General features: G+C 49.1%; 1 protein-coding gene across 2 annotated transcripts; it reads left to right on the forward strand.

The window, feature by feature from the left end:
- The first annotated feature begins 886 nt into the window (after positions 1-886).
- Positions 887-15,784, forward strand: Ethe1 (ETHE1 persulfide dioxygenase). 2 transcript variants are annotated; one of them, XM_057762237.1, is made up of 7 exons: positions 887-1,025; positions 1,436-1,580; positions 1,999-2,147; positions 13,142-13,271; positions 14,610-14,699; positions 15,088-15,204; positions 15,594-15,784. In XM_057762237.1, the coding sequence occupies exons 1-7, from the start codon at positions 945-947 to the stop codon at positions 15,644-15,646; spliced, it is 765 nt and encodes a 254-aa protein (XP_057618220.1). In that variant the 5' UTR covers positions 887-944; the 3' UTR covers positions 15,647-15,784. The 2 variants fall into 2 exon arrangements, with proteins under 2 accessions (XP_057618220.1, XP_057618221.1); XM_057762238.1 differs by having other exon boundaries at positions 914-1,025; positions 1,387-1,580.
- The last annotated feature ends 511 nt before the right edge of the window (positions 15,785-16,295 follow it).

A 16,295-nucleotide genomic window follows, 5' to 3' on the forward strand; every position in this document is an offset into this window, starting at 1 on the left:
CCTGGAACCCATGTAGAAGGGGGGGAACCAACCCGACAAAGTTGTTCTCTGACTGCCATGTACACATGGAATTCTTTTGAAAAAGAAATTTTTAAATATTTAAAAGATTTTTTTGGGGCTGGAGAGATGGTTCCTCAGTTAAGAGCATTTAGAGGACCCAAATTCTATTTCTAGCCCGACATTGGGTAGTATGCAGCCTCCTGTAGTCCCAACTCCAGGGGATTGGCACAAGTTCTCACCTGCGCCCCCACCAAACAGATACACGCATAATTAGAAATAATTTTTAAAAATCTTAATTTTTGTTGTTGTTCTTGGAAGGTTTAGGCAGGATTGCCACAAGTCTGTGGTCAGCCTGGACTATATGGAAAGGCCCTGTCTCCGCCCGAGGTGGTGGAACACCCCTTTAATTCCAGCACTCAGAAGGCAGAGGCGGGAGATTTCTGAGTTCAAGGCCAGCCTGGTCTACAGAGCAAGTTCTAGGATAGCCAGGGCTATGTGATGAAAAACCAAACAAACAAAAAAAGTAAAATAAAATAAAAATAAACCAAACCAAACGATCAAACAAAACAGAGTTGTAATCAGACACTTATCCAACAGTTCCTCAAAATGCAGCTGACACTGACTTTCGATTTTTTTTTTCTTTTCTTTTCACAGGATGACTAGCTGACCACGTGTTTTTCTGGAAAACGTTCCATGTCTCTAAGTGTCTGGAGGCTTTCTACTTCTCTCCCTGTTTCTACAGCAGTATCTCCGGATGTCTTGAGTCTCTGATCTCTTTTCAGCCTGTTTCAGGGTCTCCCCTTTGCGGGCGCTTTTCCTGGGTCGGGTCATCTGCGGTTCCTTTAAGACAGGCCCCGCCCCGCCCCGCCCTCCCGGGTCAGCCCCGGTGCGTGGGGCTCAGACGGGAAGACTACTGGGCTCAGTGTAGAGCCGGCCCGGGCACGATGGCGAGCGCGGCTCTCAGGGTCGCCGTGCGACGGCTGAGCCAGCAAAGCTCATCCAGGGCCCCGGTCCTCCTGCGGCAGGTGCGGTGGGGCGAATGACAGAGAGGCCCCGGGTCCGGGGTGGCGGGTTGGGTGGGACTCCTCTGTTCTTCAAAGGAGATTTGGGGGGGTGGGGGGGTCCATCGAGCCTGATTGTTGCAAAAAAAAAAAAAAATGGCTCCCGATCCCTTAAAGGTGGGTGGTCAGGGGTACCCTGAGCTTAGGGCCGAGTTCTGGGTCCATTACCAGAGGAGGGCGGGGTCCTTGATTAGGTGCGTGTTGGAAGATGAAATTCCTTGGTTCCGGTGGAGGGAGCTGACTCCTGATCCCTGGGCAAAGAGGGGTGGGGTTGCTGCATCCTAGGAAGATGATAGAGGGGAGGCCTGGATTCTTGGGTCCCCAGGCATGGGAATCAGGTCCGGGAACTCTCTCCGGTACCCCACCCCTCCCAGATGTTTGAGCCCAAGAGTTGTACCTACACCTACCTTCTGGGTGACCCGGAGTCTCGAGAGGCCCTTCTGATCGACCCTGTTCTGGAGACGGCTCAACGGGATGCTCAGCTGGTTAAGGAGTTGGGGCTGAAGCTGCTCTACGCCGGTTAGTCTGTGGACCAAACTTGGGCGGGAGAGAGGCGGGGCCACGGAGAAAGTGCTCTGGGGAAACAGGGGAGGCTGGTTGGGGGCCTGGACCCCTGGAGTCTGGGGGAAGGCCTGGAGTCTGGACCCCTGGATGAGGGAGGAGTTTTGGGGGGTTAGACCCCAGGATCTGAAGGAGGAGAGTGAAGCCTGGACCCCTGGATCTGAGGAAGAAAAACTGGACCTGGACCCTGGGTCCGAGGGAGGAGGGTTGGGGTCTGAACCTCAGAGTGTGAGGGGGAGGGCTGAGGTTTGGAACACAGTGTCTGATTAGGGAGACTGGGTCTGAGGGAGGAAGACTAGGGTCGGCCTCCTTGAGTCTGAGGGTTGGATGCTGTGGGCCGGCAACATTCAGTTTGCTTTGCCTTCTTCTCTCCTAGTGAATACCCATTGCCACGCTGATCACATCACCGGCTCAGGGGCTCTCCGGTCCCTGCTCCCCGGTTGCCAGTCGGTCATCTCCCGCCTCAGTGGAGCCCAGGCTGACGTGCACATTGAGGAAGGTGATTCCATCCGCTTCGGAAGCTTTGTGAGTTGGTCTTAGGGAGAAGGTGTTGGCTTGAATCCCTTAGGCTTGGGAGGGGCTGCTGGGTCCAAGGGAAGAGCGCTCAGTGGATGTAGGCACCGACTTTTCAGCTCTGCTGTCTGTGTACCATAAACTCAGGTGGGGCACTGGGGCAGGAGGCTGTGTAGGCAGGCGTGCCTCCAGCCAATCCCCTAAGTCAACAGTGTGGAAGTTTCTTGAGGCCTTGGGGCAGGTTCTTTGACCTGGACATTTCCATAAAAGCTGATTGGGATTTGGCTTTGAGGAAGGAGCATCCTCTTGTCCAGCAATAGGTCTGGGGTGGGTCTTGGGAGGTACCCATGACTACTACTTAAGGTGGCACTCACTGGCATGGTGGTATAAATTTGGGGTCAACCTGGGTTCCTCCTTAAATGCTGGCCTTGAAGCCTCACCCTAGCCACAACCCTATTGCCTCACCCAGTAGAGGCCTGAAGGTTCTTCCTCTCTCTCTCTCTCTCTCTCTCTCTCTCTCTCTCTCTCTCTCTCTCTCTCTCTCTCTCTCTCTCTCTCTCTCTCTCTGTGTGTGTGTGTGTGTCAGCTACATGCTTAATCAGCTGGTTTCCAGCCAGCTTTGCCACCCAGGGCACAGTGGTGATTGGGATTGCCAAAGATGTAGTTTGGCTGACCCAGGGGACAGAATGTCTGGTGCTAGCTTGAGGTCCCGGCCTCTGGGTTGATGGTCTTGTGGAATGGGGACATTTTATTTGGAGGCAGTTGGCAGAACTGAGGGCCCTGTGTGGTGTGGAGAGGGTGTAACTGCCTAAGAGACTTTGATTTCACCCGTGTATTTGGAGGCGGATGAAAGACAGCTGTACCAGTTAGAGAGTAACAAGTGTCTCTGGGGTGGGGCGGGTGTTGAAGTTAGGACGGGGGCTGTGTCAGGAGGAGCTCTTAGGGGCTGGGTAGAAGGCTTTGTAGAGAAGAGCACTTGCTGCTCTTCCAGACGACCCGAGCTGCTTGGGTTCCCAGAATCGGCGTCCTTGTCTGGCGCAGAATCACACTCAGACACACAGATACACATAAATAAATGACTGTTTAAAATCTTAAAAACAAGCCAGTCATAGTGGCACATGCCTTTAACCCTAGCACTTGGGAGGCAGAAGCTGAGGCAGGTAGATCATCCCTGTGAGTTCGAGGCCAGCCTGGTCTACTGAAAAAGTTCCAGGACATCCAAGGCTACACAGTGAGAATAAAATAAATCTTAAAAATCTTCAAAAAGGGAGCTGGAGAGATGGCTCAGAGGTTAAGAGCGTTGCCTGCTCTTCCAAAGGTCCTGAGTTCAATTCCCAGCAACCACATGGTGGCTCACAACCATCTGTAATGGGGTCTGGTGCCCTCTTCTGGCCGTCGGGCATACACACAGACAGAATATTGTATACATAATAAATAAATAAATAAATAAATAAATAAATAAATAAATAAATGAATAAATAAATCTTCAAAAAAAGCCGGGCAGTGGTGGCGCACGCCTTTAATCTCAGCACTCGGGAGGCAGAGGCAGGCGGATCTCTGGGAGTTCGAGGCCAGCCTGGTCTACAAGAGCTAGTTCCGGGACGGGCACCAAAGCTACAGAGAAACCCTGTCTCAAAAAAAAAAAAAAAAAAAAAAAAAAAGACAAAAAATCTTCAAAAAAAAAAAAATCTTTAAAAAACCAAAACCCGGGGCTGGAGAGATGGCTCAGTGGTTAAGAGCATTGCCTGCTCTTCCAAAGGTTCTGAGTTCAATTCCCAGCAACCACATGATGGCTCACAACCATCTGTAATGAGGTCTGGTGCCCTCTTCTGGCCTGCAGACATACACACAGACAGAATATTGTATACATAACAAATAAATAAATAAAAAAATTAAAAAAAAATAAAAAACCAAAACCCTTAAAATGGGTGTAATGAGCACACACCTGTAATCCTAGTGTTTGGGAGCTGTAGAGAGGAAAATCTGAAGTTCAAGGTCACCCTCAGCTACGTATCAAGTTGAAACTAGTCAGGGCTACACATGACCCTGCATCTCACCCCCCCCCACACACACAAAAGCTGCCATGCTTGCACACACTTTCAATCTGAATATTCAGAAATGGGAGGATTCACGGCCAGCCTGGTACATAGGAGACCCTCTCTCAAAACAAGAAAACAAAACAAAACGATAAAAGGCCCTTCTGAGTTTGGTGAACGATGGAAGGGCTTAGCTGTGTTTGGCTCCCATGTTTATTTTTCCTTTACTGCATGTTATTGATATAATCCAGATGCCATATGATTCACCCATTGGAAGGCCGTAAGTCAATCACTGGTAGTGCATTCATAGAAGGCTGTGTTCATAGCTGCACGTCATTTTAGGATGTTTTTATGACTCTTGTCAAGGTATCACCCAAAGCCGCCCTCTTCTCCTTCCCAGCCTTGGATAAATCTTTCCTTCTTTTTTTTTTTTTTTTTTTTTTTTTTTTGGTTTTTTCGAGACAGGGTTTCTCTGTGGCTTTGGAGTTTCCTTTTTTATATTGCTCTGTAGCCTAGGCTGGCCTTGAACTTGTCATTTCTCCTGCCTCAACCTTCAGTTGTTAGGATTGGCTGTATCACAACACCCAACCTTTAGGCAACATTTCCCCCAGTACAGGGAATAAAACCTAGGGTCTGATTCTTGCTAGGGAAACACCCTACTCCTGTCCTCCACCCTCACTGGGGGATCCTAGGCAGGGGCTCTACCACTGAGCCACACCCCAGCCCCTCACTGGGGATTCTAGGCAGACGCTCTACCACTGAGCCACACCCCAGCCCCTCACTGGGGGATTCTAGGCAAGCGTTCTACCATTGAGCCATACCCCAGTCTTTTTATTTTGAGAGAAGGAACTTTCCCAAGTCGACCTTGAACTCACTCCACACACCAGGCAGGCCTTGAACTGATCCTCCAGCCCCGCCCCCAGTTGCTACAACTTCAGGCATTTATGCCATTATGCTTGACCGGTAAATTGTTTTTCTTCTCTTTTATTGTCCTTTCTGTCTGCCTGAAGTTTCCTGTCTGTATATCACATAAAACTTGTGGTCTTTCAGGCTGGCTTCTGTTTTCAGCGTGTTGTCAGGGCTCATTCATGTCCAGGCCCCCGTTGGTACTTCATTCTCTTGATTGTTGAACGGCAGTCTGGCACATGATCCACCTACCATATTTTACTTATCCCCTGGTCAGGCGATGGCCATTCCACTTTGGGACCATTGAGGGGGTGCTACTGCCAAGGTTCTTGGATGGACTTTTGTGGGATCCAGTTGCAGTGCTGCCTGCGCTGTGTGAAGGTTCCAGGACCCCACAGCTGTGTCAATGCCAGTTAGTGTGGGTCTTACTAGGCATAAATTCTTTACAGATCTTATGGGTCTGTTTTTCCTGACTCTTACATTTTCTGCCCTCTTTAAAAGTTGAATTATAGCCAGGTGGTGGTGGTAGACACCTTTAATCCCAGCATTCGGGAGATGGACACAGATGGAGCTCTGTGAGTTCGAGGCCAGACTAATCTATAGAGCGAGCTCCAAGACAGCTGGGACTGTTATATAGAGAAACCTTGTCTTGGGGGGGAAAAAGAGTTGAATTATAGCTGGGAGTAGTGGTACAAGCCTGTGGTCCCAGCACTTGGGAGGTGGAGGCGGTACAATCAGGATGATGAACTCAAGGCCAACCCGGGGCTCCACTCCCACAAACTGTCCTCTGACCCCGGTGCATGCACATTCCTTCACAGCAATAGTACATAGAATGTAATAAAAACATTCAAAGAAAGACATGAGATTGTTTCAAGCTCTAAAACAAAACAAAAAATGGTGTTATATAAAATGAGGTAACGTGTGAACACACTGTACTTGTACAAATTGCTTGTGTTCTTATATGTTTACTCTTGGGTTCCATCCTCCCGTATCCTTACACAGAGCATCCTCATGAACCCCACAGGCCTCTCTGCTCTTCCTGGCCACCGATCCCTCTGCCCAGGGATCATCCTGACTTGCACAATCACCAAGTTTCACTTGGCATTCAACTTTTGGGGAATTACAGGCCCGGTGATGCAATGCTCTAATCCTAGCTCAGGAGATCCAGAAAAGTCTTAATCTTGTGAGCAGCCTGAGCTACTAGCAAGTACCAGGCTTGCCTGGGCAACAGAAAGCATCCCTTTCTCCAAACCAAAGATAAGAAGTACAGAGTCTGTTTTCCTTCCTTTCTCTTGTGTCTGCAGTTGTCGTTTGTGTTATTGGTTTGAGGCAGGTTAGCTCTGGTTAGCCTAGAATTCACTATTTAGTCCAGGCTAACCTCAAACTCACAGAGATTCCTCTGCCTCTGCCTTCTGAATTTAAATTATTTATTTCTCATGGTTATATAGTCAGGCCTGGCCAACTTCTGTGAATGATTATAGTTAATCTAATCTTTACAGGCCACAGAGAATGCGTTCTGGCGACCTGCCTCTCTTGTGGTGTGTGAAAGCCGTTGGCACAAACAAGATAGAAGTCTGGCTGTGAGCTCCAGAGCCTCACTTATGGCTCCTAAAATTTCGGTTTTAGAATGTTCCACCCCCTGATGTGACCCTAGTGGGCTTGGAACTCATAGAGATCTTGTCTCAGCTTCCTTCGCCTGTGCTAAACTCCATCCCTCCTGGCTTCTTCTCCTAGCAGGGTCTCCCGCAGTGTGGGCAGGCTGACTTTGGATTGTTGTTATTGCCAGGATGGACCTTGAACCCTGATGTAATCCTCCTGCCTTTACCTCCGCCTTGCTGGCCTCCCAGGCGTGACCATGCTTGCTGTTCTAGCCAAGAGTCCTCTCAGATGAGAGGACTTAAAACAGGGCGTTCAGTCCAATTCGGTTCCCGCCCCCAAGCCACCCCCTGACATGGATCCCACAGTTTGCTTATTCCTACTCCCCTGGATGGAGTAAGTAGGAATAAGTAGCCACACCTCAGCCCTCACTGGGGGATTCTAGGCAAGCATTGTATCTCTGAGCTACATCTTTAGTCTTCTTTCTTTAGTTGCTATCATTAGTCCTTTTAATTAAAACTTACACGATTTATTTATTGTGTGTATGTGCCGGGTTCATGTATGGATGTCTGAGGACAGCCAACTCTTGGGACTCAGTTTTTTTTCCTTTCACAATGTAGATAATGGGTACTGAACTTAGGTCTTGGCAGCCATATGCTGAGCCATCTTGTCTTCCTCCTATTTTTTTAAATTTTATTATTTTTATTTTATGTTTCTGTGTGTTTTGCGTGCGTGTAAGTACACGGGCGTGCATGCCCCATTCCTGTGGAGGCCAGAAGAGGGCGTGGGATCCTCTGGAATTGGAGTTAAGGACAGGTGTAAGCCTTCATCTCGTTGCTGCGAACCAACCTTTGGTCCTATGCAAGAGCTCTTAACCACTGAGCCATCTTATCACTAAATAAAGGAAATGTAGCTAATGGAGACACAGAGCCATTTGGCGACAGTGGAAAAATGAGATTTAAGGGCATACGAACCGCAGAGGGCGCCAACACCTCTTAGGACTTGAGAAGGCAGAAGTGGCCAGAGGACCTGGCGCCTGGAGCTGGCTGACCACTAGGGGGCAGTGCAGGCTGCGTGAACTGCGAGGCCAATGGTGCCTGGGAGAGTCTGGTTGTACATAATATCCTGTGTTTTTTGCGTCCTGGAAAGAAAGAGGCATTGCTGATGGATGGATGGATCAGGACGGCCTCTGGCCAGCTGTTGCTAGGCCGGCAGTACTCTTCTGGGATATTCTGGGAGCTTCATCAGTCAGCAAGTTTCACAAAGAGTGGGTGCTGTCTTCTGTAGGTGAACACCACCCACAACCTTTTTGTTCCAGTGATGGGATTGACCAGGATCTCAGTCACTGTAAGCAAGTGCTCTACCACGGAGCTAAGTGCCCAACCTTACCATTATATTTTAAAATGACATTTTTAAAATGTGTATGAGTGTTTTGCTTCCATGTATGTATGTACTCCACATGAGTGCCTGCCGGGGAGGCAGAAAAGGGTGTTGAATCCCCTGAAACAGGAATTATGTATGTGAGGTTGAAAGCTGTCATGAGTGGTTCTGGAAATTGAACCTGGGTCCTCTGCAAGAGTATTCAGTGTTCTTAACTGCTGAGCCATCTCCAGCCCCTACTTTTCATTTTGAGACAGAATCTCACTAAATTGCTCAGTCTGGCCTCGAACTCACTCAGCAGTCCACTTGAGCCTTAAGCCTGTAATCCACCTGCTTCGGAGTGCTGAGATGATAAGGTTACAGCACTATGCCCAGTGTCTTATGTATTACTTTAAAAATTATAAAACATATTTATTTTGCTGAGTGGTCGTGGTGTACCTCTTTAATCCCAGCACTCAGGAGGCAGAGGCAGGCAGATCTCTGAGTTTGAGGCCAGTCTAGTCTACAGAGTGAGTTCCAGGACAGGCAGGGCTACACAGAGAAACCCCGTCTCCAAAAGCAAAACAACAGCAACAAAAATTCTGAGACATATGTATGCCTGGAGTTACAGGTGGATGTCAGCCACATTGTGGGTACTCGGAAGTGAACCGGCGTCCTCTGGGAAGACAGGACTTGCTCTGAACTGCTGAGCCATCTCTCCAGCCCCTTTTTCTTGTTTTTACTGTAAAGCACCAATTGTTTATCCATGAAGCAGTTTAATCTTTGTAGCATTTCAAGAGGCTGGGAACGACATTTATGTATATTTTGCAAATAATGAGATAGGCCCTAAGAGCTGATAGAATTGAGATTAGGAACTAGGCCATCAGCTTCCAACAATTTTGTTTTGTTTATAACTATTTTGATCTATGTACATAAAACTCTAGAACAGATGAGTTACAGAGTCATCAAGAGACGCAGGAAGCAGGCCAGGGCTCGGCTGGGGACAGGGTGGAGGAAGGGTGCATTTGAACGGGGTCCAAGGAAACCTGGGGAAGCAATAGGAATAATTGTCATTTGGTTGTCACGGTGGCCATGGGAACATCTTAAAAGACGTGGGAGATCTGTAATCCCAGCTGTTCTGCATGCTGAGGCAGAAGGGTTGCAAATTCAAGGCCTGTCTGGCCTACTGAGTAATTTTGAGGCTTTCTGGTTGCATGACACCCTGTAAAAAGAAAACTGAACAAATAAGTTAAGAGGGCTGAGAATATAGATCAGTGGTAGAGCCCCTGCCTAGAATCCCCCAGTGAGGGGCTGGGGTGTGGCTCAGTGGTAGAGCCCCTGCCTAGAATCCCCCAGTGAGGGGCTGGGGCGTGGTTCAGTGGTAGAGCCCCTGCCTAGAGTCCCCCAGTGAGGGGCTGGGGTGTGGCTCAGTGGTAGAGCCCCTGCCTAGAATCCCCCAGTGAGGGGCTGGGGCGTGGTTCAGTGGTAGAGCCCCTGCCTAGAGTCCCCCAGTGAGGGGCTGGGGTGTGGCTCAGTGGTAGAGCCCCTGCCTAGAATCCCCCAGTGAGGGCTGGGGCGTGGCTCAGTGGTAGAGCCCCTGCCTAGAATCCCCCAGTGAGGGCTGGGGCGTGGCTCAGTGGTAGAGCCCCTGCCTAGAATCCCCCAGTGAGGGCTGGGGTGTGGCCCATGGTAGAGCCCCTGCCTGGCAAAGTCAGGGCTCTGTATTCAGTTCTCAGCACCATTTCCCCGCTTACAAATAGTTGTGAAAAATGAATGTATAGAAAATAGCTCTTGTAAATCACATGAGAGAATCACTCCATACTTATGGAAAACAATCATGCCAGAACTATTCTAAGCATTCCAGTGCCTGGAGAAAAATAAGAAAAGCCTCCAAATGCCTTTTATGAGACTAGCCTAATTTTGACACAGCCACTCATGTGGGTGTTGTTAACTGGACACCCGCAGCCCTGCAGCGCACCTGCAGGCTGTCTAGATCGAGTGGGGGCGGCACGCACATGCTACAGTTCCTGTGTGGAGGTCAGAGGACAACGTGTAGGAGTTAGCTTTCTTTCCACCTGGTGGATCCCAGGGATCAAACTCCAGTCGTCAGGCATGGCCGCAAGCCCCTTGATTCAGTGAGCCAGCTTGCTGGCTCTCATTTGTAGATATTTAATTTTCAGAAGTTATTTGTCTTATTTTGAGACAAAGTTCATGTAGCCTAGGCTGACCCCTAATCCACCATTTAGTAGAGGGTGATCTTGAACCCTGGCTCCTAAGTGCTGGGTTTGTAGGCCTGAGCCACCATGCTGGACTTGTTCTTCCAAGTTTTATTACAGTGCACTTCCATGTTGTATTCTTACCGTGTACTCCCATGTTGTATTCTTACCATGTACTCTCATGTTGTGTTCTTACCGTGTACTCCCATGTTGAGTTCTTACCGTGTACTCCCATGTTAAATTCTTACCGTGTACTCCCATGTTGAATTCTTTGGCTGTTAATTTTCTGTCACTGTGTCAAAGTGTCTATGACAAATATCATGAAAATACTTATTTTTATTTGTGTATATATGTGTATGAGTGTGTGTGTGTGTGCATGTGCGCTCACATATTAGGATGTACTCATGTCAGGCACCCTTAGAGACCAGAAGAGGGTGTTAGATCTCCTTGAACTGGAGTGTCAACGTGCCTGTAATGTGGTATTACAGGTGGTTGACTTGGGTGCTCGCAATAGAACTCTGGTCTCAGGCAAGAGTGGTGTGATTCCATTTCTCTAGCTCCCAATGTAAACATAGATAGATGTGGGCCAGTGAGATGGCTCGGCGGATAGCAGGTGCTTGCTGCCCACTCCGATGACAAGAGTTTGCCCTGGAACCCACGTGGTGGAGTTCAAGAACCAGCGCCAGGCCGGGCGGTGGTGGCGCACGCCTTTAATCCCAGCACTCGGGAGGCAGAGGCAGGCGGATCTCTGTGAGTTCGAGACCAGCCTGGTCTACAAGAGCTAGTTCCAGGACAGGCTCCAAAACCACAGAGAAACCCTGTCTCGAAAAACCAAAAAAAAAAAAAAAGAACCAGCGCCAGCCAATTGTCATCTGTCCAACAATTACAAGCCATGGCATATATGCACACACAGAGAGCCATGCTCACATACAAGAACACATGTGTGCACATGCACACACAGTGAATAAAGTGCAATTTTAAATGTTTTTAAAAAGAAGAAAGGACCTTTGCTCAGCATTTTCAAGGTCCAGTCTGCAAAGAGTTGACTGTGAACCCAGGCTGGGGCAGGCCATCATGACAGGGAGTCTGCATCAGGGAGCCAGAAAGAGAAAGAATCAGGGCCTAATGGTCCGTGGTAGTAGGAGTCCCTGCTACATACCCAAGCCACCACGCCTCTGCTGTGATGGCTTGAGACCCTTAGAAACCATCAGCCAACAGAAGAGAAGAGGGTGGCACATGCCTGTAATTCCCACACTTGGGAGGCCAAGGCAGGAAGACCCATGAATTTAAGGCCAGCCTGGGCTACCTAGGAAGATCTTGTCTCAAAACACCACCAAGAAAAGCAACAGATAGAGCACACGTTTAGCTGGTAACTTGTTTTACCAAGAGCACTGCTTTTTCCTTTCAGGCAGGGTCTCCCTTAGACTAGTTTCAAACTCGTGATCCTTCTGCCTCAGTTTTCCTAGTACTAGGATTATAGGCATCTGCTACCCAGCCTAGCACAAGGATCTCACTGTAGAAGTTGCTTTATAACCCGTCTTTTGCCCCTACTGGATAGTAAACTTTTTTTGTAATTATATTAAGCATTTTTGAAATACCACTAAAGCCGGGCGGTGGTGGCGCACGCCTTTAATCCCAGCACTCGGGAGGCAGAGGTAGGCGGATCTCTGTGAGTTCGAGACCAGCCTGGTCTACAAGAGCTAGTTCCAGGACAGGCTCCAAAACCACAGAGAAACCCTGTCTCGAAAAACCAAAAAAAAAAAAAAAAAAAAAAAAAAAAAAATGAAATACCACTAAGTTTCTTTCCAACAACAGCACTCAGTTTTGATTACATTCATTTGCATATGCGTGCATGTACCATGGCATAAATATAGAAGTCAGAGGATAATTTGAGGGAGCCAGGTCTCTCCTACCATCATGTGGTCCTGGGCTTAGAACTCAGGTCCTCAGGCTTGGCAGTAAGCACCTTTACCCACAGAGTCTTTTCCCCTGTCCATCAGCGAGACTCTCAATGCTAATTTAGTCTTTGTTTTCTGGTAGTGCTGCAGGCCCAACCCACAGCCTGTTTGTGCATAGCCTGCTGAGCTATATCCCCAGCCTGGTGTTTATTTTTCTATTTTCTTATTGAGATGGATAATAATAATTCTCTTTTTTGGGTGCATGACCCCTGTGGTATAAGCCTGTTACAAATGCACATCTCTGGCTATCTGACTATCTTGGGAACCCTTCTGGGGTATTTTTGTTCTTCAGAGCTTCAGTCTGGGTTGATGATGTGTCTCATTCAGCTGCCAAAACACTTGGCAAACAAAACAAAACAAAACAAAAAACCTACAAAGCCCAGGATTCCATCCCCAGCACTATATAAACTAAGCCTGGTGGAGCAAACCCGCAAGCCCAGAGCTGGGAGATGAAGGCAGGAAGTCTGGAAGATAAGGTCATCATTGATCTCATAGCAAGCTTGATTCCACCCTGGATACAGGAGTTCCTGTCAAAGAGAGGGAAGGAAGAAGGGAAAGAAAGAAGGAAGGAAGGAAGGAAGGAAGGAAGGAAGGAAGGAAGGAAGGAAAGAAAGAAAGAAAGAAAGAAAGAAAGAAAGAAAGAAAGAAAGAAAAGAAAAGAGAGAAAGAAAGATTGACTGATTCAAATTGATCCCTCCCCAAGACAGGGTCCTGTCATGACTCAGGTTGGCTGTGAACCACATCAGTTCTTCCTGCCCCCACCTCCCGAGGACTGCTGTTTAATGTGTTTGCCACCATGCCCAGTCTTCAGATTAACTTTAAACCAAATAGTTGCTGTAGTCCTTTGTTCGGCTGTTTCCCTCAGGTGGATGGGGCTTTAGGGGGGACCCGTGAAGCTTGCTGGTGACTGTCTCTCTGCATTGCATCCCTGCTAGGCCTTGGAGACTCGGGCCAGCCCTGGCCACACCCCGGGCTGTGTTACCTTTGTCCTGGATGACCAGAGCATGGCCTTTACTGGAGATGCCCTGCTGATCCGAGGGTGTGGACGAACAGACTTCCAACAAGGTGACCAACTCCTTTCTCCAGCCCAGGATCTCAGTGTGTGGGGGGCTGTGAGAATGTTAAGAATAGGATCTTTGCATGTTTGAGGCCAACTGGTCTACCTAGTAAGTTCCAGGACAGTCAGGGCTCTGTAGAAAGACCCTGTCTCAAAAAAAAAAAAAAAAAAAAATGCAGCCACAAGAATAAATGCATGAATGTACCGCTGGCTGTGTAGCTCAGTGGGTAGATGCAATACTCATACTTCATCAGCTGGGAACAGCTGAACTGTACTCTAAATCCCAGCACTCAGGAGGTGGAGGCAGAGGGATCGAGAGTATAAGTTTGGGGCTGGAGAGATGGCCCAGTGGTTAAAAGCACTGAGTGCTCTTCCAGAAGACCCGGGTTCAAGTCCCAGCACCCATGAGGCAGCTAGCTCACAACTGTTTGTAACTCCTGTTCCAAGGAGACCGGAAACCCAATGGCAAAATACTAATGCACATAAAATTAAAAAAAAGAAAGTCTAAGGTCATTTTGGGTAGCATAGAACCTGTGTGCGCACACACATACCCAAACACACACCAGTATGTTAGTGTGTATTGTCTAATTATTAGGGGCAGTGTAACTTTTGGGGTTTAGCTTTAGGCGGCAGTTAGATTGGCATGTGACTCCTAACCTCCCTTTTACCTATTCACCGAGGACTCAGAAAGTTTTTGTGTATCTGTGTGTGGTATATGTGCACTTGTGTGTGGCTGGGGGTGTGCTCATAGGCCAGGGCAGATGTCCGATGCCCTTTCTGTATGCTTCACCTTGTCTCCTTGAGGACCTGGGCTGGCAGCCAGGTCGTCTCAGTGGTCTCCCTGCCTCTGCTGCCTACAGAACTGAGTTACAGGAGCATGGACCACACCCTGCTTTGGGTTCTGGGGATTTGAACTCAGTCCTTATGCTTGTACTCTTGCTCCCGAAGCCTCTGTCCAGCCCCAGGACTCAGCACTCTGTACCTAAATCCTAGAGTCACTATTCCCCTTGTTCCCATGTCCACCTTCCTGGCCCAGAGCTCTTCCTTCACCTCCCCAGGGAGGGTGTCACAACCCCTGGTACTTCACAGTCTCTGGGTGCGACCTTACCGAATCACAAATTATCCCTATGAATTTTTCACCGGTCATCGGTTCTTCATATATGGTGTTCCACCCCCTAGAATGCCCGTCCTTCTCTGTGTCTCTGAAACACGGGCTTTCTAGGCAGGAGATGAGGGAGAGGGTTTAGCCATAATCCCTTCATCTTCCCTGTCCTTCTCTGAAAGAAGGGGGTCGGGGGCTCCTCTTGTCCCTGTGACTCTCTGACTTCCGAGTTTTCTTTCCTCAGGTTGTGCTAGGACTTTGTACCACTCTGTGCATGAAAAGATCTTCACGCTTCCAGGAAACTGTCTAATCTACCCGGCTCACGATTACCACGGTGAGGGCTTGCCAGAGGCCATGACAGGCCTCCGTCGCTTAACACAGGGGAATACCCTCTGCCTGTTGTCCTCATGAGGCACGGAGGCTACAGAACCCAGAAATTCCTGTGGCTCAGAAGATTATGTGCTTGGGCGTGCTGTGTGGATGTAAAACAATAAGATACATCTGCAGGGCATAGGTTTTCCTGGGACGTCCTCCTAGAGTGCGGGGAACTGTGGGAACTACATTTCCCATAGTGCCTGAAGAGAGGCGGGACAGTGTTGTAGAACTATTCAGGAAAGGGCCAGTTCGTCTCAGGCTTGGATGGCCTCCTGGGAAATGTAGTTCTGAGCCGCCTAAGGTATTGGACCCTGGTTACTTTTCTTCCCTTCCCCTATGGCCGACAGGGCTCACGGTTTCTACTGTGGAGGAGGAACGGACTCTGAACCCACGGCTCACCCTCACCTGTGAGGAGTTTATCAAGGTCATGGACAACCTGAACTTGCCCAAGCCGCAGCAGATAGGTGAGTTTACCCAGGGTCTGAGGAAAGTGATTGGGGGTGTGAATCCGAGGATCTGAGGGGGTAGGATCCTGAACTCCGTGAACTGAGAGGAGGGCTGGGCCTGGACCCCTGGGTCTGAGGTGGGGAGGGCTGGGCCTGGACCTCTGGGTCTGAGGGAGGAGGGCTGGGCCTGGAGCCCTGGGTTTGAGAGAAGAGGGCTGGACCTGGACCCCTGGGTCTGAGAGAAGAGGGCTGGACCTGGACCCCTGGGTCTGAGGGAGGAGACAGGGGTCTGAAGGGAAGGACAGGATTAGAACTGTAGTCCCTCAAAAGAGCCCTGAGCACTTCTGGGTCTCTGTGAGACGTGAGTCATTCCTGCGTCTTCAGAATCATTTGAGGTTTCTTTTCAGACTTTGCTGTTCCAGCAAACATGCGCTGTGGGGTTCAGATGCCACCTTCCTGACTCCTCGTCCCAGCCAGCTGCTCATAATCGTTGCACTAGGTGGCTGAGGGGAGGGGCTTCACCCCAGAGCCTCTCTTCTCTGCTACCCCTATCTCACTGCTACTTGAGCTTCTTAAATAAACTTTACTTTGTTTTTGCCAGGAATCTGGGTTCTGCTTGTTTTCTTGGGGGGAGGAATTATGTTTTCAGATGAATGCCTTCAAAAGCCAGCGGTAGACTGGGATGTGGCACCGTTGGTAGAACGCTTGCCTAGCATGTACAAAGTTCTGTGTTCCATCCTCAGCATTGCATAATCCAGTCAATGTGGTGCAGACCTGTAATCCCTGAACTTGGGAGCTGGAGGTAGGAGGGTCAGAAGTTCAAGGTTATCAACCACCTAGTGATTGTGGTGAGTTGGAGACCAGCCTGGGCTATGTAAGATCCTATCTAAGAGAGAGAAAAAGAGAGAGAGAAGAGAAGAAAAGAAAGAAGAAGGGGGGGGGGGCCTGGAGAGATCTCAGTGGCTAAGAGCATGCTCTGGCAGAGGACCTGGGTTCCATTCAGCAGCTCACAACCATCTGTAACTCCAGCTCCAGGAGACCTGGCCTCTCTGGGCACTGGATGTGCACATGGTGCACAGACATACATGTAGACTAAACGGCCACACACA

The sequence above is a fragment of the Chionomys nivalis genome, chromosome 2 (genome assembly GCF_950005125.1).
Source record: "Chionomys nivalis chromosome 2, mChiNiv1.1, whole genome shotgun sequence".
NCBI classification, from domain to species: domain Eukaryota; kingdom Metazoa; phylum Chordata; class Mammalia; order Rodentia; family Cricetidae; genus Chionomys; species Chionomys nivalis.